Source organism: Salminus brasiliensis, chromosome 20 (assembly GCF_030463535.1).
Source record: "Salminus brasiliensis chromosome 20, fSalBra1.hap2, whole genome shotgun sequence".
Lineage (NCBI taxonomy): Eukaryota > Metazoa > Chordata > Actinopteri > Characiformes > Bryconidae > Salminus > Salminus brasiliensis.
In genome coordinates this window covers 21,979,177-22,004,147 of record NC_132897.1, presented here as the reverse complement: position 1 = coordinate 22,004,147, position 24,971 = coordinate 21,979,177, and the positions used below count along the sequence as shown (strand labels likewise).

General features: G+C 42.5%; 1 protein-coding gene across 3 annotated transcripts in view; it reads right to left on the bottom strand.

The window, feature by feature from the left end:
- Positions 1-24,971, bottom strand: part of adgrv1 (adhesion G protein-coupled receptor V1) — a 187,865-nt gene that overhangs the window by 66,961 nt on the left and 95,933 nt on the right. For 2 of the 3 annotated variants that reach the window (XM_072664705.1, XM_072664706.1), the window contains 17 exons: positions 24,661-24,880; positions 22,874-23,113; positions 22,191-22,340; positions 20,955-21,431; positions 19,845-19,988; positions 18,815-18,986; positions 18,498-18,633; positions 17,511-18,352; positions 15,983-16,100; positions 15,262-15,433; positions 14,305-14,547; positions 12,763-13,170; positions 12,244-12,428; positions 11,718-11,967; positions 10,053-10,192; positions 7,540-7,700; positions 7,354-7,454 (listed from right to left, as the gene is read on the bottom strand). In XM_072664705.1, coding sequence (XP_072520806.1) covers positions 7,354-7,454; positions 7,540-7,700; positions 10,053-10,192; positions 11,718-11,967; positions 12,244-12,428; positions 12,763-13,170; positions 14,305-14,547; positions 15,262-15,433; positions 15,983-16,100; positions 17,511-18,352; positions 18,498-18,633; positions 18,815-18,986; positions 19,845-19,988; positions 20,955-21,431; positions 22,191-22,340; positions 22,874-23,113; positions 24,661-24,880 — 4,159 coding nt within the window. Of the gene's footprint in view, positions 1-6,555; positions 6,921-7,353; positions 7,455-7,539; positions 7,701-10,052; positions 10,193-11,717; positions 11,968-12,243; positions 12,429-12,762; positions 13,171-14,304; positions 14,548-15,261; positions 15,434-15,982; positions 16,101-17,510; positions 18,353-18,497; positions 18,634-18,814; positions 18,987-19,844; positions 19,989-20,954; positions 21,432-22,190; positions 22,341-22,873; positions 23,114-24,660; positions 24,881-24,971 lie in introns of those variants that run through there. The other variant, XM_072664707.1, reaches the window with a different exon arrangement.

Genomic DNA, 24,971 nt, shown 5'->3' with positions numbered 1-24,971 from the left:
CCTTAAAGGCACTGTATATGATTCTGGAGAACAGCTGGTGATATTTGAATTCAACAGCAAAACAAATACACCCCTCCGTTCAGTGCTCCTTCAGCACCTCCGCTCCCTAATTTCATGCACGTCATGGGTTAGCAAACTGTTGCTACAATTGCCAAAGCTAAGCAAACCTGTAGTGATTATCTATTACCAACAGCATTCACAAACGGGACAAAACAATACTGAGCTATTTCTGTAAAACAGCAAAACTGTCAGTGTTACCCAGCTATGCAGCAGGAACAGTGCAACACCCTCACTCCTTTTCATGCTTTCAAAGTTCAAAGGTCTTTTCCACCATCCAAACGGCTTTAAAAACACCTTTACATGTGTCTTCGCTCTTGCCCCTCTCCCCCCCCCCACCCTGGTGCACAAGCACAAACACCCTCGGTTGCGGATTGGCTGGAGCGGTGCTTAGCCACCTTCCTCGTTTCCTCTTTGACAGGGACAGGGCCCGAGGACGGACACTGGACTTTGAAATCGGATTGAAATTGCATACAGAGCCTTTAATTAATTGTCTTAATTCCAAAACAGTTTACTACCTTCTTCCAGCCTTTCTCTGCTTTGTAGACATCAATTATTTTAGTTTCCAGAGTGCTAGACAGCTGCCTAGAGGAGCCCATGGCTGTTGATAGTGGGGTTTAAGGAGTCTGAGTATTTATAAAACATTTCAAAGGCCTTACCTGGCCTGTGAAACGAGCCACAGCTCCAACAATTACTAATTGCTGATTAAAGTCTAAAATCTAGGTCAATTATTTGAGAGCTCAAGAGGTGCCCAAACTTTTTGGGGCCCTTTTTTTGCACTCTAAAACTGTGCAAAACAAACAATGGATTATTCTGAGCTTGAAACTTAGCATGCAAACTTTTTGTCAGAAAATGCTTCACTGTATGTTTCCTTATTTTTTTCCTTCTGTTTTCTTAACAAAGTCCGACCATTTCTGTCCTGTATTTGCACAAAAACAACCACATACACACACACATACAAAACACACACCCACACGCATCTTGGCTAGGCAAAGGAAGAGTAGGAAGCACATGGATTGCGGAGGGCCAGAGTACCTCTTTCCTTTCCGTAACTTTCTCACATCCTCCGTTCCTGACGTCAGGAAAGGCCGCACGTCACTCCGCTGTTTGTTTATTCCAAGCAAATGAGCGTCCAGGATAAACTCTCTCACATGCACGGCTCTCAGCTCTGCCGTCAGTGTCTGACTCTCACGGCTGAAAAGCTCAGCCAGACAGCAATTATGAGGAGTTATAAACAAAAGACCGAGCTCCCGGATCAGCAAATCTTACTTCCCTGAGGAGGGTTACAAAAGCTTGTATACTCTTTAAAATAAGCATGCCAAAAAGGGTTCTCTGGACCTTCAGATGGATGGTTCTTTAAAAAAAACCTGAAGCATGCATGTGAAGAACCTATTTTAAATGTGAAGATCCTTTTTTTTTTACCTCCATGGAAAGGTTCTCTGTATTAATGAATATTAAACCCTCACTGTGATGAGACATGCGTTATGTAGGTATGTATGCATTTTGGAGGAGGGTGAGCATGTTTCTGGCTACTGTCTGACCTACCGTTTCCTGTCCTTGACAATAATAAACCGGCCAGGATGAATATTTCTGAAGCATGCTGTTCCTGTCAGGAGAGTTGATACGGTTTTGAATCAAGTCCCAGAGTTCCACAGGATGCGAGATGATTTCCTTGCTTTGCTGAAATCCAAGCTGGTTTCTGCACGTTAAACATATGCACAAGGGAGGATGTTTCCAAAATACTGTCCTTAACAAACGGTCTTTCAGCAAAGAACTGGATGAGAACTGAATTGGACAAAACATAATTAGTAGAACACTCAACTGACCATAACTGGGAGGCAGCAGGGCGAGATTAGATTTACAACCTAGAGGTCAGTCACAACCTTAACATCGCCTGTCTAGTATTGAGTAGGTCCTTCTTGAGTAGGTGCCACCACAACAGACTTGACCATTTAAAGCATGGACTCCACAAGACCTCTGAAGGCGCCCTGTGGTATCTGGCACCAAAACATTGGCAGCAGATCCTTTAAGCCCTATGAATTGTGAGGTAGGGCCTTCATGGTTTGCATCTGTTGTGGGTTCACAGGTGGTTCTTTTCTTAAACAACTTATGGCATTTACTATCCACTGCCTCCCAGGAACACCCGCAAGACCTGCCCCAGTCATCTAGCCATCACAATTTAGCCTTCACATCCTTGCACTTGACCATTTTCACTGCTTATAACACCACCTTCAAGAACTGACTGTTTACTTGCTGTCCCACCCTTGACAGATGTTACTGCGGATGAACATAATCAATGTTTTTCACTTGACCTGTTAGTGGTGTTAATGTCATGGCTAATCGGTGCAGTTTTGCCATAGGAAACTGAAGGTAGAATCCTCTTGGGAGTTTCTATTATACGATTCAGACCAGGACTGAATGCAGAAGGCAAGCAGATGAAAAACGCTTTAAAACCATGCAAGAACTGCCTATGACAGCCATTTTTTTTTTACACAATTTGCAGCTGGAGAAGAAGCTGCGTTACATAAGCCTGCGGAGGTGAAGCTGCATGAACTAAGAGACACATTAGCCAAGGCTAATTTATTACCTGTAAAGATAAATAAGTGACTCCGGAGTTAGGTTTCAAAGAGTTGGCAGCTTATGTAATAGTGCACACATCTACAGTTTTCACAGAAAGCCTTGGGTGGTCAAGTGTGGAGGAGAGCAGGAGCAGACTCTGGGAACTCTTGACCTCCTCACAGTTAATGCAGCTACTTCTGAGAAACATGGCTGTGTTGATGAAAAGTTGTGTGGTTAGCCTTAAGAGACAATGTGTTACATATAAATAAAAAGGGAAAATAGTACCAATGTCTTAGGCCCTATGAAACCACTGGAGCACGTAAACTCTTAATTACAGTAAAAATATTCTAGGCTATTCTAGGATATTTATTATAATAAATAAATTTAATCTAAGCATATGCAAAGACTATTTTCCATTATTATCCAAGGACCACTATGCTTCCTTCACCAGTGGACCGTCAGAACCATTAAAAATTCAGGTTCCTTTTTGCAGGCAGGAATCTAGAGGGTTTGGCGGTCGACGTAATGTGATCATGGAAATTGAGTTGATTAGTGCAAGGTTTTTCGCAGAGCATGACGAACAGTCAAGGGGTCAACCGTGATAGAGGGGTCTAGAGTAAGGCTAGTTCTTGGTAGGCAATTGGAAGAGTTTGGTCTTGTCCAAATTCAATTTCTGGAGATGGGTCTCCATCCATGAAGCGATATCAGAAAAGACAGTCAGATATATTCCTAAATAAGAACAGAAGTGAATCAAGGAATGACCCCTGGGGAGCTCCAGTAGTGAGGCAATGTATATGGAAAGACAAACACTCTTGGCACTGATTTGGTCCGGAGAATTGGTCCCGATGAGCTGAACAAAAGCATTGCTGTCCATTCGAAGTCAAAAGGCAGCAGGAGGACGAAGACTCAAGCCATGCAGTTCTCCCTGCCTTTATGGAGAGCTAGATTAGTTAGTGTCAAAACGTTTGCAGTTGCAAAAATCTGGAAAGTCAGTTTACGAGTGTGTGTCCTTTTAAAATAACACTAAACAATCAAGATTATATATATATATATATGTATTAATACACACCCATCTGCTATACCTTCCACCAAGTCACAGAGCGCAAGCTGCATGCATTTGAAGCTAAAAGCCGCACTCCTGAAATCCCTTTTATTGCCCAGGCTTGCTAGCTAATTGCCCTGTCTAAATGTGTGTTATTGCCGCTAATATGAAGAGCCCAAACTGCGTAGACACACAAGGCTGGGTGAGCTAGCCTGGGTAACTTTCCACTCCCTACAATCTTCAGTTGTTTCGCTCTCTAGCTGCAGGCCAGAGGACACCAAAGCTAGCATGACCTTTGCAGCCGACATGAGGCGAACAATGCTTCTTCCTACGCTGAAAGGTAACTCTGTATTATCCCTCGTTCATCGACAGAGCATCTGCTGTAGATCAATGCTTGGCACGTGGCCAAACAGCATCCTACTGATAACACACAAATGCTAATAATCACACTGTGCCAAAGCACAGACGAAGAAGAAGTCTATGCATGATTGTCAACGTTGCCAATAAGCAGTGCAATTAGACTCCTCCGGGTATCTATAACTGTACTGCCTCTACTGTAATAAGGTAGGCACGGTCATATCTAGATTGGTGTTCTTCTCGAAGGACATGACCGTTCTGGGGTGAAGTGGTGTGGTTGCTGTGGTGCAACAGAGAACACCACTACCGGCCAGTGAGCTACCACGCCATGTGGGAGACTGGGGTTTAATTCCTGGTCTGGGTGACTATGCTGCGCTACACCATTAAGAGTCCCTGGGCGAGACTCTTAAGGCTGTAACGCTCCTAATGCTGTAAATGTAATGTGTGAAGAGCACTGAAAATGTCTACTTGGCTAAGAGACTCTTAGTCAGGAACTAGCAAAGGGACTAAAAGGTGTGCGTGTTGGGGTGGAGATACGTAGCATCACTATGACTGAGAAGTCAAATTGTCACTCGAACTTTACCAAGACGTTAATGCTCAATTTTCTATAATACAGCTAACATAGCTGTAGAGTGTCCCCATTCATAATTCAACCAGTGATCTTATTCTTATAATGACTCAGTTTTCAGCTATGGTTATTTTGACCCACTTTGCCTCCAGTAATAGTTTTAGATAATTAAGGGCTCAATGGTTTAATTAGCTATCTATGATAATTCATTAAGCTACCTTACAATAGCTTTCCAGCTGAAATACTGTCAATATAGAAAATACAAGCAATACATTTAATAAACAGCTGTTATGCTTCTAAAATGATAAAGGAAATAGGCAAGGAGCACTAAAGAAGCTGAATAACATCAGTTTGGAGCTGAGAGACGATTGTATAGTTTTAAGTAATTTTAAAGTTTAAAACATAACTAGCACACACATAATATAATAATATTAAAAAATGTATTCCATTACAGAAACAAGGTAATATTTTTTATTTCCACCACTAGCTGCAGATGAATCAGAAAAGAGTCTTAATTTTCCCTGTGCATAGAGCTCTGCAGTAATTCCAAACACAGCTGAGCTGGGAAATAAAGATGAGCTTGAAGCTTGGATGCGAGGGTCGATGGCCTCACAGCATCAACAGCCTGCAACAGGCTGGAAATTACTTTTTTTAGTAATTGCTTGGAGTTCTGTGGAGTTTCATGTGCTTATTTTATGGTGATCGGAAATACTGAGTCATGTTTGAAGTGTTTGCATGAAGTGGATTGTTTGGACCTGTGAGGAAGCATTTCTTGGGTGAAAACATGCTACTTGAGGGTGGAGGCCTTTTATGTTCAAAGCAGAAAGATTCTCAAAAGCAGGGTTGAACAGAATGGTCATGTCCCACGAGAAGAACAGTGGTTTAATCTTACTGACTATTAAAGTAGCTGAACAAGAGTTCTATTAATACATCTTTGTAGCCGACACAACTGAAACTATCAAATTAGCAAAACACACAAAACCCACATAAACCACAGACATGCCCATAAATAATTAGAACGTGACATAATGTGCTCTTTTAGCTCTGTGCTTCAGCACATTGGACGTGAAATGGAGCAGTGTCTGAGGGTAAAGTACAGAATGTCAGAATTCTTTCATCTGAAGGCATTTTATCTCCATTTTGGGCAAATCAAATACGAATCACAGCCCTTTATTCTTCATTTAAGGGGATCATGAGTAAACGTCTGCAACCCACAGGCATCACGAGATGCTGGGCATCTTGTATGGTTTCTCTAGATCTGCAGTTTACAGTTCCTGGCGATTTTTGCCATCAGTCTTCAGGGAGTTAAACATATAATCGATGTCAGACAAAAGCCTTGTATCTTCATTTCTGACGTTTCTGAATCTTTATTCAATTAGTGTGCCAACATTTTATGATGAAATGGCCAATAGAAATGCTCCAAAATGACTTTAAGTTTGGATTTTTGAATGACAGTGATGAAATGTGATAAGCAGGGCTTAGGTGCGACCATGAACTCGCCCAAGGCAGAGCCCTCCCCATTTTGGCCATAGAAAAAAAAATCTATTCCCACTTTAGGTTCACATTTGTTGGATTACTGAGTTTTATTTTAACACAATTTGTTTGTTTAGATCTGATCAATTAACAGGTAACTTCAGATTTGTAAACTTAAGAATTCTCTGAAAGTTCTTCAGAAGACTATAAACTTCAGACGTTCTCGAAAAAAGAACCTCAACTGAGAAGCAGCAATTTTTAGTTATGTACGGCCCGCCAAAATAGAAGAACTCTACAGATATGTGTCATTCCTATTTGGTTCAGCCAATATTGCTGAAAACACCTTCAACCTAACCCTAAAATTGACCACTATAGTCACAGTTTCAATTCAAGTCGAAGCTACAAGGAGGACAAAGAAAGAACAGTGAGCCAGTCATCAAACAGTGCCACTGTCCAGCTATTTATGAATTGCTTTTACAGTACAAACAGACTAGGCTTAATGTTTTCGTTCATGCTGACAGCCTCTGGGAATGGCTAGCATGGAATTTTCCATTTCGAATGGTTTGTGACGTGAACAGAAAGAAAACAATTCTAGATGACAGAATGCAAACAGGTTCCCGAAAGCCCAGCTAAGTAGAAGCCATGCACGTCTTCTCCTTATCCCATATGAGGCCAGGGCCAGTGGAAAATTCCCACTCCGGTCAAGCTCACCGGTCCACGAGCAGCAGCCCAGTAGCCACATGACCCCCCCTCCTTCTCTCCTGTGTTTTTATGGGGAGGGATGCTGGAGATAGCTGGGTTGTCATGGCTAGCCATGGTGGCCCATAAGGTTCCATGTTCATCCAAGCTGTCATCCAACAATTCCTAGAAGTATGTTTGTGGATGGGCAAAGGAAAATTGCATTACGGTGATTTCATATTTCTGGATTTGCGTTATATCTTCAAGTACCAACACTACATGTCCAAATGTTTGTGGACACTTCTTCTAATGAAGCCTTTAGTTTAGATCATGCTGTGATTCTCAATGAAAAAAAATAGCAATACAATGTTTTCTTGTCTGAATGCCATGACATATTATACACTTTTGAGAAAGGGTCCACCCCCTCTGTTTTGTCAAGAAGCCCTCATCAGCTGAACCCTACCAGACACCATCCTAATTCCATCACAATTCCATGATGGCTGATAGACAGATGCATAGAAAATTGGCATTGGTGTCAAAACCTATCAGCATTACACAGTGAAATAAGAAGATCAACTATTTGGAACACAGAACCTGAGGAACATCCATAATGTCCTACCTGCATCCCTAGACAGGCCACCATCATGTGTGTGAGCAGTTTGGCAGCAAACATGGGGAATCTGGAGCATAGCACATGGGATATGATGGCCAAGGCAAACCCTGGAGAATAGAGCCAAAACAGAAATGATTGTAAACTCTTGACAGGTACATTTCAGATGCAGGTGCAGACAGATTAGGCTCTAACCTGAGATGCAGATGAAGCCAGCGGCATAAAATGCCTCGTTGTATGAGGACAGCGCACCAGTCTCTGCATACGCTGTGTAGATGGACAGATGTGTGCAGGCGCATTCCACAAAGTTCTCGCTGTCGTCCACCACGCGACAGAACTGACCATCAGACAGCCAGCTGGATAGGACACACACACACACACACACACACACACACACAAAAAATGCTAAGATGTAAAATGAATACATACAATGTATTCAAGAGTTAAATCAAGAGTACTATTTATCCCGCTTCTGTTGGAGCAACTGTCTCTACCGTCCAAGGAAAGCGTTCTACTAGATGTTTGAGCATTGCTGTGACAAGAGCGTTAGTGAGAGTCTTATTGTATTGGCAAAATCTCTCTACAGGGACTTGACCAGCTGTGTCAGCAACGGGTGCGAGGAGTCGTACAAGAGGTGAAAAGGTTAAACGTCCCCCCTTTCTATTCAGGCAAACGTCATGAAAAAGATTATCAAACGAACTTATCTGACGCACATCTCTAAGGCTGTAGTTTCCTGCCAAAGCAAACCCAGGGGAAGGGCTGGATACAGCTTGTTCAGCCAAAATATTTCAGTTCAAGTTCGTGGAATGTCCTTTAAACAAGCTTGAGGAACACCTCAAACTCTCTTATGAACACTCAAGTACATATAGAACCTGGGAAAGGACACACAGTGCAGTGTGTATTTGCGTAGAGTGTGCTTAAGACACACACTTTAAATTGGGGACATCAGGATGGGTCATGACCCTAGTTCCCCCATGGCTTTACTGTGAGCTCAGTATCTGCTTCACCGCTGAGTTCATGCACTGGGTGGGAGGGAGGGAGAAAGGGAGCGAGGGAGAGAGGGAGAGAGAGAGAGAGAGAGAGAGAGAGAGAGAGAGAGAGAGAGAGAGAATTGAACCATTTGAAGACAACAGCAGAATAGTGGCCTTTTACACTGAGGACTGTAAACTAAGAACCGGTAGCATTTTTTGTGTTTGTATGCAGATGGAGATATGTCCAAATGTTTGTGGACATCAAATCTAATGAATGCAATAGAACAGGGCTCTCTGGAGTACATAAACATGAACCTACTGGCACCATACCTAAAGCCAGACCTGGTCTAGAGGGGTATAAAGCCCCCTAGCATTAAGCTGTGGAGCAGTAAAACTGTGTTCTCTGGAATGATGGTGCTCCACTCAAAACGTTTGGGAAGAGCTGGGGAGTTGTGGATGAGATGAGGTGGTGATCATCTAACATCCTGACCTTGCTAATGCTCTTGCTGCTGAATGCAATCAAATTCTCACAGCAATGCTCCACGATCTTGTAGTGCAATGAATGGGCAGGTGTTTCAAGTTACAGTAGTTGAATGCATTTATTTGAAGGGGTGCCCACAAACATTTGGTCATGTGGTGTATATCATGGCTAGGGCATTATATATAATATATTTATTACATTATATAAAAATAATGTAAAACTAAATATAGTAACAATAGTAAGCCACCTTTTATTTTTACTACATCACATAAATCATAGAAGTGTAATAATTCACATGATTCATCTTTTTAAACTGTAGCTTATGGTGCTGTCTCGATTCTAACAATAAGACGTGCAGTCAGAACTGCTGCAGTAGATTGCTGTCATGGTTGTTGTCATATTAGAAAATAGGGGGCAGGGTGGGGCACAAATCAACACAGGGTAAAATGACACTATTTTCATTTTTATACAGTAACAAAATTATATATTTAAATTCTTCACACAACAGGGTTAGCTGAAAAGCAGAATGTACAGTCTCCATACAGGGAACAGTTTCCCAAAAGCATGTTAATGATGAGATCTAACTTGCAGAAACAGTGTTTAGTGCGCTCGCTCGGCCCTTTAAGACACGTCTTTGAGCTAATGCTTTCAGCTCAGAGCAAACCAATTTTCATTTTTCAAAACATCTGTCTAAAAAAATATTGATAATTACAGATATGTTTTATAATATACAATATATAAACACAGTACATTTTATACTATTATATGTATGTCATGTCCATAAAATATATTTCACTTGTATTGTCCTGGTATTTGCTGTTCTACTTATAGTATAGTCTAAAAGAAATACATTTGCCATATTTGACAACTCTTGCCACAACCTCCCCTTTTTTTTAACTTTTTGACATAATTTAAATCTGTTTTTTAACAGTTTAAAACTGTGTTAATAGTTCATGATGAATGGAGAAATAGAAACTTCTATTTGAAGTCAATGTCTAAGTTACCATTTTGTAAATATGAGGGTTCCGATTGACTGCAACAATATTTTTTTTATAAATTTCATTTTTTGGGAAGGTTGGGAAATATAGAATTGTACTGAATTATTGTGTTTTGCCTTGATTTACTAGTAAGTGCTGGGAAAAGTATCATGTGTAGCAGAGATGTACGTTTGTGACAGTACTTGCAGATGTAGTTTGTACATACGTGTGCGTGTGTGTGTCCTAACATGCAAATGTGTGTAGGGTTAAGTAAAGCACCTCTCAGCAGCCTGGTTCCACAGAAGGCACAGAGATTGGCGAGGTTTGACCCGTCGTTCTGGAGTGTGTATGCGGTAGACCACCTCTTTACCGTCTGCAAGAGGCCTCGACCCTCTTCCCTGTATACTGACAGAAAACACCTGCAAACACACACACACACACACACACACACACACACAAAAATATTCATAAACCGCCAGTTATAACTCAACTCAAGTTATACAACTCAAATCAAGTTATTCAACTCAAGCTATTACTCAACAATCACACTAGCTCTGCCGACTTCTTCTGGGAAATTACACTGACTTCGACATTAATGATCTGTCAACCCGCTCCACACGTAACGCTCGTAAATCTTAACTGCATGACAAGAAAGAGTCAACAGCTATGGCCTGAATGTCTGAACTGACTAACAGAACAACACTGCCATCAGCTGGACAGACTGTCAGGATCTTAAACTGAAGGTATCGAAAAGAGTTCTTTGGGGCTATAACACAGAAAAAACACTTTTTTGCTGCCTAAAGATCCATTCTTTAAACCAGTTCTTAAGCAGAGCTTATCCAGAGCGACTTACAAAAGTGCTTCCCTGTTTACTCAGATTTACCCCAGAAATACCCTTAGCTAGTTTGTAGAGACTAGGATCCAAAAGATACCTCTAAGCTTATATGCTACCAAATACAAAAGACCATAATACCGGACACTACACTTTGCCCAAGTATTCTTGGATAAGGTGGGTCTTCAGTCTGCGTTTGAAGACAGCTAGCGACTCTGCTGTTCGGACACCCAGGGGAAGTGACACTTTGGTGCCAGGACAGAAAAGTACCTGGACGCTTTGTCTTCCATAGGTATTAAGGTATGGTTGGTTAAGCCGATCCGTACTCGAAACTGGAAGGGCTCTTGGTACTGATCAGCTTTTGACCATCGCCATCACGCATGGAGTATCTGGTCCATTCTTGGCTTTGTAGGCCAGCGTCAGGGTTGTGAAACTACAGGAAGCCAGTGGAGGTCCACATTTTTCCAAGCAGATATAGTGTACACACTCATTGCTCATATGACCAATCACAACAACTGGAGCTGACTAAGACCGTCTGAATGAACTATTATGCCCCAATAATCACCCGAATTATGCTGAACTGAACGGACGAGACAGTATTGCTGGGCTGTATAACAGTATTTATTGATTGTTACTGTAATAAATCCCTACTGTAAAAAAAGCCTTTCTGGCTGTACAGTGGATATCTCCAGTACTTCTAGATAACAGGGCCAACTGCGAGTTTCACTACATTTATGGCATTTAGCAGAGGAGCAAAGTCCTAGATTAGTCCAGTGCTGAGTCCATTCCAACCAGATGCCAGTGGTAAAGACTGTATATGTGTGCAAATGTCTTGCAGTATTCTAATACTATGTCTATGGTATTTCACCACTACACAACATAGGATAACTTGAGAACAGTGTTAAGAACATCTGGATTTAAGTCAATTTAAGAGCAGAGCTCAAAACAGTGGTATAGTTAAGTGATATAAAAATGGAGTTGGCCAAGTCTTATCTGGGTGGGTCCCACATGGGTGGGTAAGTCTTATCTGGGCATTACACAGATGTTAAATGTTTTTGAATGACCAGCAAAAATAAGGTTTTCATCTGGACAATGGACTCAGTCCTGCTCACCTTGTCGTTGAGAGCACTGGCTTTGTTGGTGAGGAACCAGTGTTCAGTGCTGTACTCAATGAAGTGCACTTTCTGGCAGGCAGAGGGCGCCATTTCGCCCCCAGGCAGTGCAGGTACCTCCAATAGGGTCTCGGGTAGGGTGAAGGTATCTCCGTTCTTGCCTGTAAAGGTGTGGCTGTTGATCTGTGTTGGGTACCAGTGGTAAGCAGCGATGGTCAGGTAAGGACAGGAATCGAGGACTGTCTTTCCTCTGTAGAAGACAAAGCTCTTTAGATAAGAGGCACTTATCTGAATGTGCTATTAAACTATATAATACTAATGCTTTTAATCGGTTTATGTACTGTGCAGCCATCTTGGATTATGAACTCTGGGTTGGTGATGCTCTTGTAACTTTCTGAGCAGGAAATCTCACTTGTTCCAGTTGAAATTTCCTACTTGGATCTTACTTTTATACTTTATATACTTTTTTTTTTTTTTTTAACATTATTTACTTTTTGTAGTGTAAGTCTTGCAATTTTGACTCTACCTCTGACCCTCGCCCCCACAAGGCAGGTCGGTGACCAGAGAGAAGGCAAAGCGCTCGGCCACCTCAGATAGGTGGCTCAGTCCACGCGTGTCTGTCCGGGTAGGCTTGGCCAGGGCACAGAGCAAGTCATAGGTCAAACCATGGCTGCTCTGTTCCAGAGGGGTCTGCTCTGCCATCTCCAAGATCTAGTTTACATGAGAGAGAGAGAGAGAGAGAGAGAGAGAGAGAGATTTCTGTTTCCTTTGCTTACATTTTCTAAATAATTACTGCTGTATATCATGTTCCTACTATATATGATATACTCTCAATATCATGAGCAAGAGAATTACTCTACATTTTATTATATATAAAAAACATAACCTCTAAATCAGCAACTTTACAGAAGAATGAAAAAGATCTCTTAACGTCCAATGGTACTTGATTGAGATTTCATAAAGAACTGAGTTGTTTTTTTAAGAATCCCAATTGAGATTTACAGCCCTATTACTTACACACATTTATGTGTCCTCTCACTCTCACCTTGCTCATTGCGTCCAGCACTGCGGTCTGCTGTTCCTGCGTGTTTTCCACACTGACTTTATTAATCAGCCCCTGCAGTACCCTTTTAATGACCGCTTCATCCAAAGGCTGCTGGAGCTGGTCCAGCAGGGCCCACACTGCCTGTGTCTCAGCGTCCGAAACCAGAGTGACGTTAGCTATGCCGTACACAGGGTGCACTCTGGCACCCCCGGTGGCATCTGAGAGAAGTATGCGAAACCGCTTGGGCGTGGGGTTGGAGGATCCAGTGTTGGGTGTTAGGGCGACATCCAGACCGGCACTGTGCTGCCCGACGTCAAAGGTGAGAGTGCCTTCGGCCATGGTGAAATCCATTCCAGCCACGGCAGGCCAGATCAGAGTGGGGCCTACCGACTCAGCTTTGGGCAGCTCCTGAGACAAACACATTAAGGGTACAACAGCAAATTAGATTTTGACTAGTGAAGTGATATTTCTCTCTACAAGGATTTATAAGTAAGCATGTTATAAAATTCGACATATTTTCATCGTTTTAACTTTTTACGTTGAGACCACTATGGCCTGGGAGTCATTTCCTTTGGCTCAAATGTTCTCAATCTAATCAGACTATATCTATGTATATGTGACTAGAAAAGATGAACTAGAATGTAATGGCCAGAGTGCAATGAAAGAAGGAATAAGAGAGAAAGAGATAGAGAGTGAGAGAGATAAAGACATGGACTGAGAGGCCGTGAGAATGCTAACACAGCAGCCCTCTGTACCTTCCAGCTTGTCAAGTTCGGCTATTCAGCTGTAACGCACATTCATATGTACAGGCTTTGAAGTCGTATAATCTGGTCTGGGATCAGCGCCTGTCCCACATTCTTCTACTGTATTCATAACTCTTACATCACCTGAGAGCAGTCACTGCTAATAAGGTCATATTATATAATCTGTCCAGCCAGAGAGACACTGATATATGATTAGGCTGGACACATTAATACACGGCATAATCAGACACGGGAGAAGAGAGATTCCAGGTTTTTGTGTGAATACAGTATTTCCTACATGTCGAATAATATGTAGGTCCAAAACCGATCTGACCATTAAGGAATACACTCCACAAGACCTCTCAAGGTGTCCTGTGGCATCAAGGTGTTAGCAGCGGATCCTTTAAGTCCTGTAAGCTGAGAGGTGGGGCCCCCATGAGCATCCTTGAGCCTTGGAAGCCCATGACCTTTCACTGTCATTGTCACTGTTTCACCAGTTGTACTTCCTTGGAGCACTTTTGGTAAGTACTGACCACTGCATACCAGGAACAGGCCATAAGACCTGCCTGATGTATTGAAGATGATCTGACCCAGTCGTCTAGCCATCACTGTTAGGCCCTAGTGAAAGCAGCTCCGATTTTTAAGCTTGTTTATTTTCCCTTCTTTTACCACATCACCTTCGAAAACTGACTGCTCACTTGCTATCAATGCTATTAACTTTACATGTGAGTGGTTTTAATGTTATGGCTGTTCTGTGTATTTGCATGAATATGTAAGTAAATGTGGCAGCTGATCTCACCTGCATAGAGTACTTCACAGAGATAGCAGATGCCATGCTGGCATCCCTGTAGACCTGCAGACTGACTGTGGTGGCTCGGAGCGTAGCCACAGGCAGCCTGGAGCCGACTGCAAAGTACACCAGCCCTCGCGGGTCATCACTCTCCAGCATGGTGACGTTGGCGAAGCGGGCAGTCTTGTTAATGGCAGCTCCCTCTCCCACCTCATAGATCTCCACCAGAAACCACACTGCAAATTCTGGGTCCTGCAGCAACAGAGGGAACACAAAATATACCGAATAGGAAACCGCACTGGTAGCTGGACACAATGAGCTGTCTGTCTAAATACCAGTGTTGATTCCCGATATCCAGGCTGACAAACTCCATTGTGTGGAAAGATGGAAATGAGGATGATCATTTTAGGTGTTTTGTTTTTCTACTTTATCCCTGCCTATGAGAGCTAAACCCTGTGCCTCAAGCAGACACCAGACTGTAGGATCTGAACAGTGTGTTAACAACCAAGCAAGCCAAACAGAACTGCTTTACCTCACTGACGTACATTAAGCTAATGACATTCAGTGAATTGTGCTGAAAGGTTACTCTGCTTAGAAAAACATCCCGGATAAAAAAAGAAGCAGAGAACGTGCTGAAGCCACTGCCGCAGGCTGCAAAGAGATTAAGAGGCACAGCAGTCAGTGGGATCACAGCGGAAAGAGAGCAGAGTGTGCTCAGCGACTGCACTAAAAAGAGCCATCGGCCCCCGCAGAGAGTGAGCGAGACAAAAAAGGGACAGAAGAAGAAAGAGCAGGAAGTGCACCTAGGTAGAGGAGAAGAAGAATGAGTGGAAGGTTGAGTAGACTCTTATATTAATAAAAGGGTTCTTCTTTAGGAAAAGCAGTGGTTAATTATGGAACCCTTCTTTGATTAGAGTCTAGTTTTTCTTGACGGTTTTGCAGTATCCTGCTGACTGCACACTGTACCTGATCAGGCCGGACCTCCAGATGGAGGAGGCAGAGCACCTCTCCTTTCCTGCACAGCGCTCTGCCCGACGTCTGCTGCAGCTCCCGCGTCAAATTCACCCCTTGACTGACCAGAGTAGGAGCCGTGGGGCTGAACGTAGCTCGCCAGTACACAGAAAGATCCTCAAACGCTCTGTCAGACACAGGCACATATGTAAATACCACTCTGTGGGTGCATGGTGGCCTATTAGTAGAGCTGACTTACAGTAGCAGGTGTAAGCAGCTAATAGTGACCACGTTTACACATGTGGCTCCTCACCCCAAACACAACCAAGCTGTCTAGTGTCTTAAGGTTGCTCCTTCACATTTGTACTACACCTACCAGACTGGAAGTTTATAGTGTACCAAATAGGACTGCACAAGCCGCATTCCTCAGGATATGTCTAGTTCGTAAGCTAGAAAAAAAATGATGCCGGAGAAGATCTGTGGTCGCATAAAGAATCATTTTTGTCAAGTCCGATCAATCAACATACATTGACTTCTTTAAACCTTTAGAAGGTTCTTCTTATTTACAAAAGTGATTCTTCTTTTTTGAGTGACTCAAAGTGTAATTGACTTGCTTATGTAGATAACGAAAATATTGTCTATAAAAATGGTGTAGCCAGAAACAGTAGGACGAAGTGTGGTAGAGGCGGCCAGTGTTTGCTAATACAGTGAGAACTAAGAGGATGAAGGGTTTTACCTGTTTTCCTGCCTCTGGAGGAAGAGTATGGCAGTCCTGTTGCGAGAGTCTTCATCCAGAGCCTGGCCTGACTGAGAGCTTAAACTGAAACCCACAATTCCGTTGTGAAGATCACTCCCTGAGAAGAACAAACACAAAGCCAGAAAGGGTTACTATTCAGGGCCGAGGATCCTGTGACAGCATAAACGAAAGATTTCATAAAAACGAAGACGACCCCATTTTCTCCTAACCTCACTTGAAGTCGATCGGTCAAGACATGCTGTTTGGTACAAAAGTACTAACAAGCTACGTACTAGCAGTCTTAAAGACTGCTGTACTTTTGTCCAACTCTAGCGTCTTTCTGAAGACCTAGTGGTCACTGTGTCTGCAACATGCAAACTGAGTGGGATATAAATTTTTATACAATTCCCCATGCCTCTGTTAAGAGATTAACTAGGACTCTGTTGGCTCTCTGCATGCGAAATACTGTCTGTGACTCTGAGCTGACCTGCTAGAGAGCAATGAAGGCTACTCCGTCAGATGTGTGATTAGATTATATGGAGAGCACAATGGCAGCTTTCTTGAAACCCTGTAGAACTGCCTTAATTAAAACAGCATTTAAACATGATACACTAACTTGGTTCCTCTGTTGAACACAGCAGCTATTCCACACATTCATGTGGTTTGGGATCACTTCACTCTGGCTACTTTATTACTTGTTAGCTACAGTGCCTACTCGCACTTGATGCCCCTTTTATTGCTTTTATAAATAGAATCACATAATATATATATATATATATATATATATATATATATATATATATATATATATATATATATATATATAATTTTTATTTTACAAGAGACTCTTTAATGTCAACCTGAAAGATTTCCACAAAATAATGTCAATTAAATAAACAAGTCTAAACTAAACTTGTCTAAATATTCACTCCCTTTAAAGGCCGGTAAGGCAGGTGGTGCTTGTAGTCTCTCATTAGTTAAAACTGAGATCACTCGAGTGCAGTGAATGTGTCTCCAGTGATTGTAGTATAAACAAACCAGTCTGGACGGTCCAGTCACTGGTTAATATACATTTCTCTCTGAGAAAAGGTTCTTGAAGAGTATACGTCAGGGGATGGGTACAAAACACATCCTCACAGGTTGCTGAACATTTCCTAGAGTTCAGTTAAATCCATCAATAAGAAATAGAAGGAACAGGGCACGTGTGTATATCTGCCTAGAGCAGACCACCCTCACAGTGACTACTTAGGTACTTTAAAGGGGTGAATATTTATGCAGCCACTTATTTTACATGATTATTTTTTATTAATTGACTGCATAAAAGCAATAAATGGGGGAAATGATCCAATGATCCAATCTTTTTAATCGACAAGACACATTAGCCTTGCAGATCCTATACAAAACTAAAGAAGTGCACCAAACATGTCTTGACTGATTAACTACATTTGGGGTAAGCAAGAATCGACAGCCACACCAATCTGCATTTGCAATCTGCAAGGAGAGGCACCGTAAGACGAACAAAAATTACCAAGGATAACAATTTTGGCAAAGGAAGTGAAGCCGCTCTCGTCTGGTAAGTTGACTATCTGCGCTCCTCCCTCCGCCTCGCTGAGGTAAATGAAGAAGACTTCTTGTCCTTCGGGCTCCAGGTCATCCAAGATGAAGAGGCTGACCTCTGCCTCTCTCTGGCCCTCCATCAGTGTCACTACCTGAGACTCCAGTGTAAAGTCCTCTCCTTCTCTGGCCCATGTCAGGTTGCGTTCCTGGAGGAACGGAGCCACGTCCAACCCCGGAGCCACAAGACCTCCAGCATACGCCCGAACCCTGACACTGACCACGCCCGTCTGTCCCACCGTCCTACGCACTCTCAGCACAACTTTTTGAGGTGTCGCCCCCTCCTGGTCATCTTCAGAAGTGCGGACTAATGATGGACCAATGCTCAAAAGTCCACTGACCGCATCGTTGGCGAGAATAGTGATGGTAGAAAGGCTGTTTTCAGGCATGATCCATGGGCGGGAGCTGGCTGAAGGATAGCTAGCACTAAGAACGCGAACATCGGTCAAGTTCACGTAAAATGTCTCATCCGGCTCCGTCAGAGAATCATCCAGAATCGATAAGCGGATTGCAGCAGACGTTTGGCGGCCATCAAACAGCAGTTGACCATCATGAACTGGTGTAAAATCTTCACCAGGACTGGCGTTGCCTGGCCAGGTATTGTAGTACAGCTGCGTGCGGTTGCTACGAAAGCCGTAGAGGCGCTGAACATAGAGTGTGACCGTTTGGACGTCCTCCTCAATGACCAGATGTTGAGATTCGGGTGAGAATCGATACAGACCCAATGGCTCCACCTCCGCTACTGTGTAACCAGGCCTGAGAGCAACACACAGCAGCACAGCAATACAAATCATTGTGAGAAACTTGGAATTTTAACAATTTTAAAAGATATTAAATGATCATTTTTGCACAGTCCTGCAATACAAAAAAAAAGCCCACTAACTAATCAAACAGTTATTACCTGAGTCTGGCTCCCCCTGGTGATTTGGACTCCACGCTGGTCAGGTGAACAGCATGTGCAACAGGCTCAGATATATTATACTGAGCAGAGAGAGTTATAATGTGACTCCTCTGACCATGAGAGAGGGTCACAGTGCCTACAGACAAAAACAAAAAGATAACCCACTGAAGACAGCAAAGCTTATTCATCACAAAATAAAGAGCAGCTTCATGCCACACGACCTTGTGTGTCGCTGTGTGTGATAGTCTAAGCCTCTGAATGTTTGGATCACATTGTGTGTGGGTGGGTGTGTGTGGGTGTAAGAGATGGAGGCTAACCTGAGCTGGGAGTGACTACTCCTGGCTGATAGCCTGATGGACTCTGGCCAGGGGGGAATCCAGCTCTCCACTGCACATCCACATCTCCATACAGGCCTGTCCTGCTCACTACTGCCTCACACTGACCACTCACCACGTCAGACACCTGCAGTGCCAAGAAGTCAAAGCCAACCTGCAGAGAGAGATCAAGAGAGTTAGTTCTTAACTTAAAAAAATACATGCCGTCGGAAGGTTTGCCATGTCTCCCAGCACGAAGGAGACACCAGGCCATTACATAAGGAGAGCTGGACAGGACTGTAGGAAGGCCAGTATCTGCTCCTTTGAGCAAAAGGGAACCGGAGGAGCACAGGCAGAGCCCAACAAAATGACCTCCAGTGGGCTACTGCCGTGCATGTTTTTGACCATACTGTCAGAAACAGAAACTCCATGAGGGTGGCAAGAAGGCTTGACGTCCTCTAGTGAATGTTATGCTGCCTGCAACATTATCCAGCATGACCGGTTTGGCGGTGGGTCAGTGATGCTCTGGGGAATTATATCCTTGGAGAGTTGCAAAAACTTCTGCTGAGCCAATAATACAAGTAATTGTCGGACCTGTCCGGACTGCATCCGACGCTGCCAAATAGCACCACAGACTGTCCAAGAGCTCACTAATGTCCTGATCCAGGTGTAAGAGGAGATTCTCCAAGACACCAACCCCTGTTTCAAGAGTGCATACAAACATGTGTTCCCTTCTTTTCTTTGGGCAGTGTATCTAAACATAACCACCCCTGATTAATACCATGATTTGTGCACTGATGTTTTTGCACTGTGCTGTGTGTGTAAAGTGTAGTATGTATAATTATGTGTCGGTTTATCATGTGTACAGAATGACAATGGGTTTGTGTTACTGTGCCATCTCGATGTCCTCATGAGAACCGATGTAGTGCATTCAACCCTCCATTGGCTTACTGTAAGCATTGAAAATGTGTGACTGTGGTGCCCTCTGGTGGTTACTTGTTTGCATTTCACCAAAAACAAGGCGGAAACAGACCTCAGCATTGGCGGCATCCTCAGACACTGACACAACAGCACTCCTTGTTTCAAGCTGCACTCGAGGAGGGGAGCCGAGAAGAGGCCCTACCAGAGTCACATTTGTCAGCTCCACAGTGATATTAAAGCCAGCTGCAAAGAACACCTGCAAAAGGAAAAAGATACATTTTAAAAGAATGCCTACAGTGTAGAATGTTTACTGCATTCATTTTACTGCAATACAGACCACAATCTTCTCATTTCCGAAGAAACTACGTTTATTGTAATCAAATTTCCTAATTGTCATCTATCCTTTTCCAAGTCAGTCAGCCAACAAAAGGTTTGGTGTTTTAACATTTAACATTATAGATGTTCCTCAGATTCTATGGGCCAAACTGTCCATCTTGCCTCTTCACTGTAACACACACATACAGCATAGGACCTGACTGATGTGTATATAACAAATGGTGATTTTAAGGATCTAAACATCAGCTGATATTTTATTTTCCGAATCAAGTAAAAATACACCAGTACAAGTAGAGAGACAGATAGCCTGTCTATACTGTGAGAGATGAGTATATTAAACCCAGACACACATCCATAATAATGTGACACGTGGCTTGACATTTTCGTCTAACCCTTGAACAGGCATTGTAACCGCACGGTAGACCTTTGTCACTTTGTCGATTTGCTGTAATAAAAACTTGACAATAGAGTGAAGAGTGTGTAATGCCGATTATATCCACTGGGTAGCAGTAACATAAAAGGATATCAGTGTATGAAAGCTGGGAACAGAAGTTTATTGGCCTTACACGACTCTTTACATTAGACATTTACTTCAAGCTGTACAGAATGAAGAGGAAAGAAAATAAACGATCAACTGTCATGTTCAACACCCCCTAACAATTATAATTATGTTTGTAATGACATAAACATGACAAAAAAAAAACACTGCATAAAGCATACATGTCCGCTCGGTTGAGTTGCCCGCTTAAGGTAAGCCGAATTGGACGGCAATCTTAGCTCAGCATAAACACTACACAAAATCATCAGTTATTTGGAATCTCACAGTTCTTCAATATGGGTGAATGTAACATTATAGAGATCATTTTGACTGATCCCCTGTACTAACCTGTGTGCTGACCGGCACTGTGACACTAACAGACTTCTCTCCATCCCTCACCAGGACACTACCGGTAGATCTATCCTCAGTGAAACTCTGTCCAGGAGTGGGGTAGCTTATCCGGTACCCAACACTGACATTGCCAAATGCCCCCGCCAACCTGCTGATGTTCAGCGCTAGAAGCCTGACGCGGTTGGTGGCATTAATAACCAGTGCCTGTTGTTCTGGTGGAAGGGCAAACACACCATGTGGCTCGTCATTGGCAAGGACGCGGAGGCGGGTGCTGCTGCGGGATGTGTCCAGTTCAGCTCCGCCCTCCACTGCACTCAACTGGACAATGTAGGTCTCCTCCAGCTCGGGGACGGAGTCGGGCAGCAGGCTGAGAGCAATCTCCCCAACACGTTGACCGGCCAGGATGATGGTGGAGCCACGGAGGGCAGCGAAGTCACTCGTCATATCTGAGTCACTCAGGATCTCCCAGAAGACCTGAGGATAGAACAGATACTTTTGGACTTATGTCTGGTAATATCTTTAAAAGCAGGGATTCCTTGGTCATTAAGAGTTTAAATTGGTTGTTGTCAAGCCATTGTAAACCTCTTCGAAGCTGTATGGCCACACTTCTTCACTTCATTTCATATCTACATTACTGTCAAAATTCCCATGAGCCTTAAACTAGAACCCAGTGGGACTCCACAATATATGCCAAAACAAATGGTTACCAATAGTTTCTGTATTAGAAGTAATAACTGAATAATAAACATAAGCTTCAAAGAGTTAAAGGGCATCAAAAACCTTGAATCCACTTAAAATATTTGCTGCAAATGTCATTTTTCAGGCATTTTAACCCTGATAAGCTGATTTCTGCACCTAGATGAGTCTGAATGCTTTAGAAAAGCTGATGATGAAATAAAATAAAAGGCTCTGCAGGTAAAATGTAAAACACAAAAAACGTCCAAAAAAAACAATATTTATCTGCTTTCTGACAGTCCAACAGCACAATGTTTAACTCTTGCCCATCTCTCCCACTCTAATAACTGCTACAGACTATCTACAGGATCAACACCCCATATGAGAACGGCAGGCTAAGCTGCTGGAGGCTGTATATTGGGTGGTCATTTGTAAATGTGTCCATCATGATTTCCTTATTTTTGCTCCTTAGTTTCCACATTTGCACTGTATGGAGCAGTGTTAACCAGTGCTTACACACTACAACACTCTTATTTAAGCCTCAACGTTTGTCCTTACAGTGATGTTGCCCATGACCCCCTCTCTGCGTGTAATGAGGAGGGAGATGTTGAGTGGCCCTTCACCGTCTGCTGGCTCACTATACACACGGTCTCTTAGATCCTGCTCCGTGAACTGCACAATGCCATTTGGGTCGCCAAACTTCGCAATCTGTTACACATCGCAAACAGATACACACACACACACACACACACGCACACACACACAAAGAAAGATTGTCATGTAGTAGTGATTTTCTATTAGAGAAGTACTTCCAATAGAATAGGACTCTCTAGCCAGGTGTCGGCCAGAGGGTTATAAAGCACTGAGCTGTGGAGTGTCCTCTCGAATTATGGTGTTCCATCTAATACTTTTGAGATAAGTTGGGCAGTTGGGAATGAGGTGGGATAGCAATCATCCACCATCCTGACCTCACTAACATTCTTGTCACTGAATATAATTACATCCTTGGAGCAGAACTCCAAAATCTAGTGAAAAGCCTTCATAAAAATCTAGTAGAAAACCTACGTAGACATTTATAACACTCATCTGATGCCTATAAAGGATGAACTTAATCTTAATCAGAATCAGAATCTTAAAGTATTAATCCAACTAGTGTTAGAATATAAATAAACAGCAACATAAGTACAATTTATACAGCAACAATATGTATTCAAATGATAATATAAATAGTGTAGACACACCCTGAGTGTGACAGAGCCTGCTTTGGGGTCAATATCCATTTCTCCAGACAGGACGTGAAGTCTGACCACAAATGTTTCCTCCACCTCCACCTCTCCATGGGGCAGAATGCGTAGCTCGATGATGCGCACTCCTCCCTCTCCATCTCTGAACTGGAGCGTTCCATTCACAGGTTCACCAATATCTGTGTTTACAGCTGGTAAAACCTCGTTCGAGTTGGGACCCAGTATGTTCCATGTTATCTAAGGGAGAGCAAATACATTTAATAATTAGCATACTTTACTTCACCACTTGCAGAGAAAAAACACCAGAGCTTCTCACCTAGCAGGTTTTTTTCCAGATTGCTGGTTACTGCAATAAAAGCTTTGTCACTAATCTAAAATAGTGCAACATGTCTCAAAATCCAAATCCTCTTTTTAAAAAAAAGTGTTTTGGGGTATTTAGTGCTGTTTTTAAAATTCCATGTTTCAAAACATTTATTTCATCACTGTTTTACAGTGGACTACAATTAATTTGAATTATTCATGCCAAATAATTCTGGTCTATTCTTTATGAAAATGAAAAAGGCAGCTAGCAAAAAACCTCTCAATGAAAAGACAGTAAGACTGTCTGTGAGTAATTGTGAAATGTATCATTATTAACTTATGTCCAATATCTATAATGCCATAGGGCTAGATTCACTACTTTGAAGATATGCCAGCATGCTTTACGTTAAATGATTGATCTGATTGGTCTAAAATAATTGCAATAACACTTAATTTATAAATCGTCTAAAATCACTTTAAAAACATGAAATTTGTTTATTTAGAGCCAGACATAAACACACAAGTTTAGAAGTTTTAGTTTTGCTGAAATTATTTGAAATTCTTTATAAATAAAAATTATGAAAAGGAAAAAAAAAACAGAAGGAAAAAATTAAAAAATTTCTAGATAAATACAACAATGTGAGACTGAAGCACATGTTCAAACAACACAATTTAGTTATCAGAGACTTCTGCAGTCCATGCAGCTCTATTACACACTGAACACTTACTCAAACAAATTGGAAAATCACAGTAAGAAATTCATGCTGAAATGTAATTGTATTCATTTGTCATACTGATCATTCAAGGAAAAATTTATTAAATTGGAAAATAATGTAAACACTTGGACCCACTGTACCTTTATTCACAATCAATTCTGGACTGTCTATTGCTTTGTCTCTTGAAACTAATGGACTACATTTTTAGCCAGGTGGCTAAGTACAATTTAAGGGTTTTTTAAGGTTTAAGTAAAATGTACACCTTCACATATAGACAGACATGGATATGGATGCAGTTTACTGCTATCAAAGTTGTCCTGATCAAGAACACCTGAAATAGTCCAGTATCGGGTCTGAGCTGTGTAACAGATGGCGTGAGGAGCATATTTACTGCACAGTGTGGAGAACATATCCACTGCGCTCTATAATGATGCTGTTGATGTGATATGAAAGCCACTGTGGTTGCAGTATTGAGATCTAGCCTGTGAGCTGCAGTGAGTCATGATTTGGGTTTTAAATCGGTCAACAGATTTCCCAAATATGTTGCACTCAGCCTTGCCCCCTCATTAAAATAACAGGTCGTCCTTCCAGTCTTGGTCAGCTGAACAATTCCTGACCCCGATTCTCACATTATTGAGTGTGCAAAGCAGTGGAAACATCCAGTGGAAGTTTGTTTTTCCCCCCAGAACGTTTTCCCCATATGCGGAATAGTAAGATCATGGTGCGAGGCTGCAGATGTTATGAGGTCATTGTCTAGACTGGGCTCACCATTGCATCTCCCACCAGGCCCCCGATGCGCTCCAGCACCAGGCTGAGCCTCAGGGTGCTGTTGGGGTTGGGGATGGTAATGAGGCTCTGATTCGCAAAGCGGACCATTCCGCTGGGTGAGTCGCTCTTGGCGATGGTGATCTGGGAGATGAGCTGGGCACCCAGGATAGCGCCACCTGTGGCTGCAGTGAGCTGGATCTCAAACATCTCATTGTATTCTCTGCCAACAGAAACGGTAGGAAAGACCACATTTTAATATTACGTGATTAATATCACAATCAATATTGTAATTACTTCCCTCAGTTAGTGAA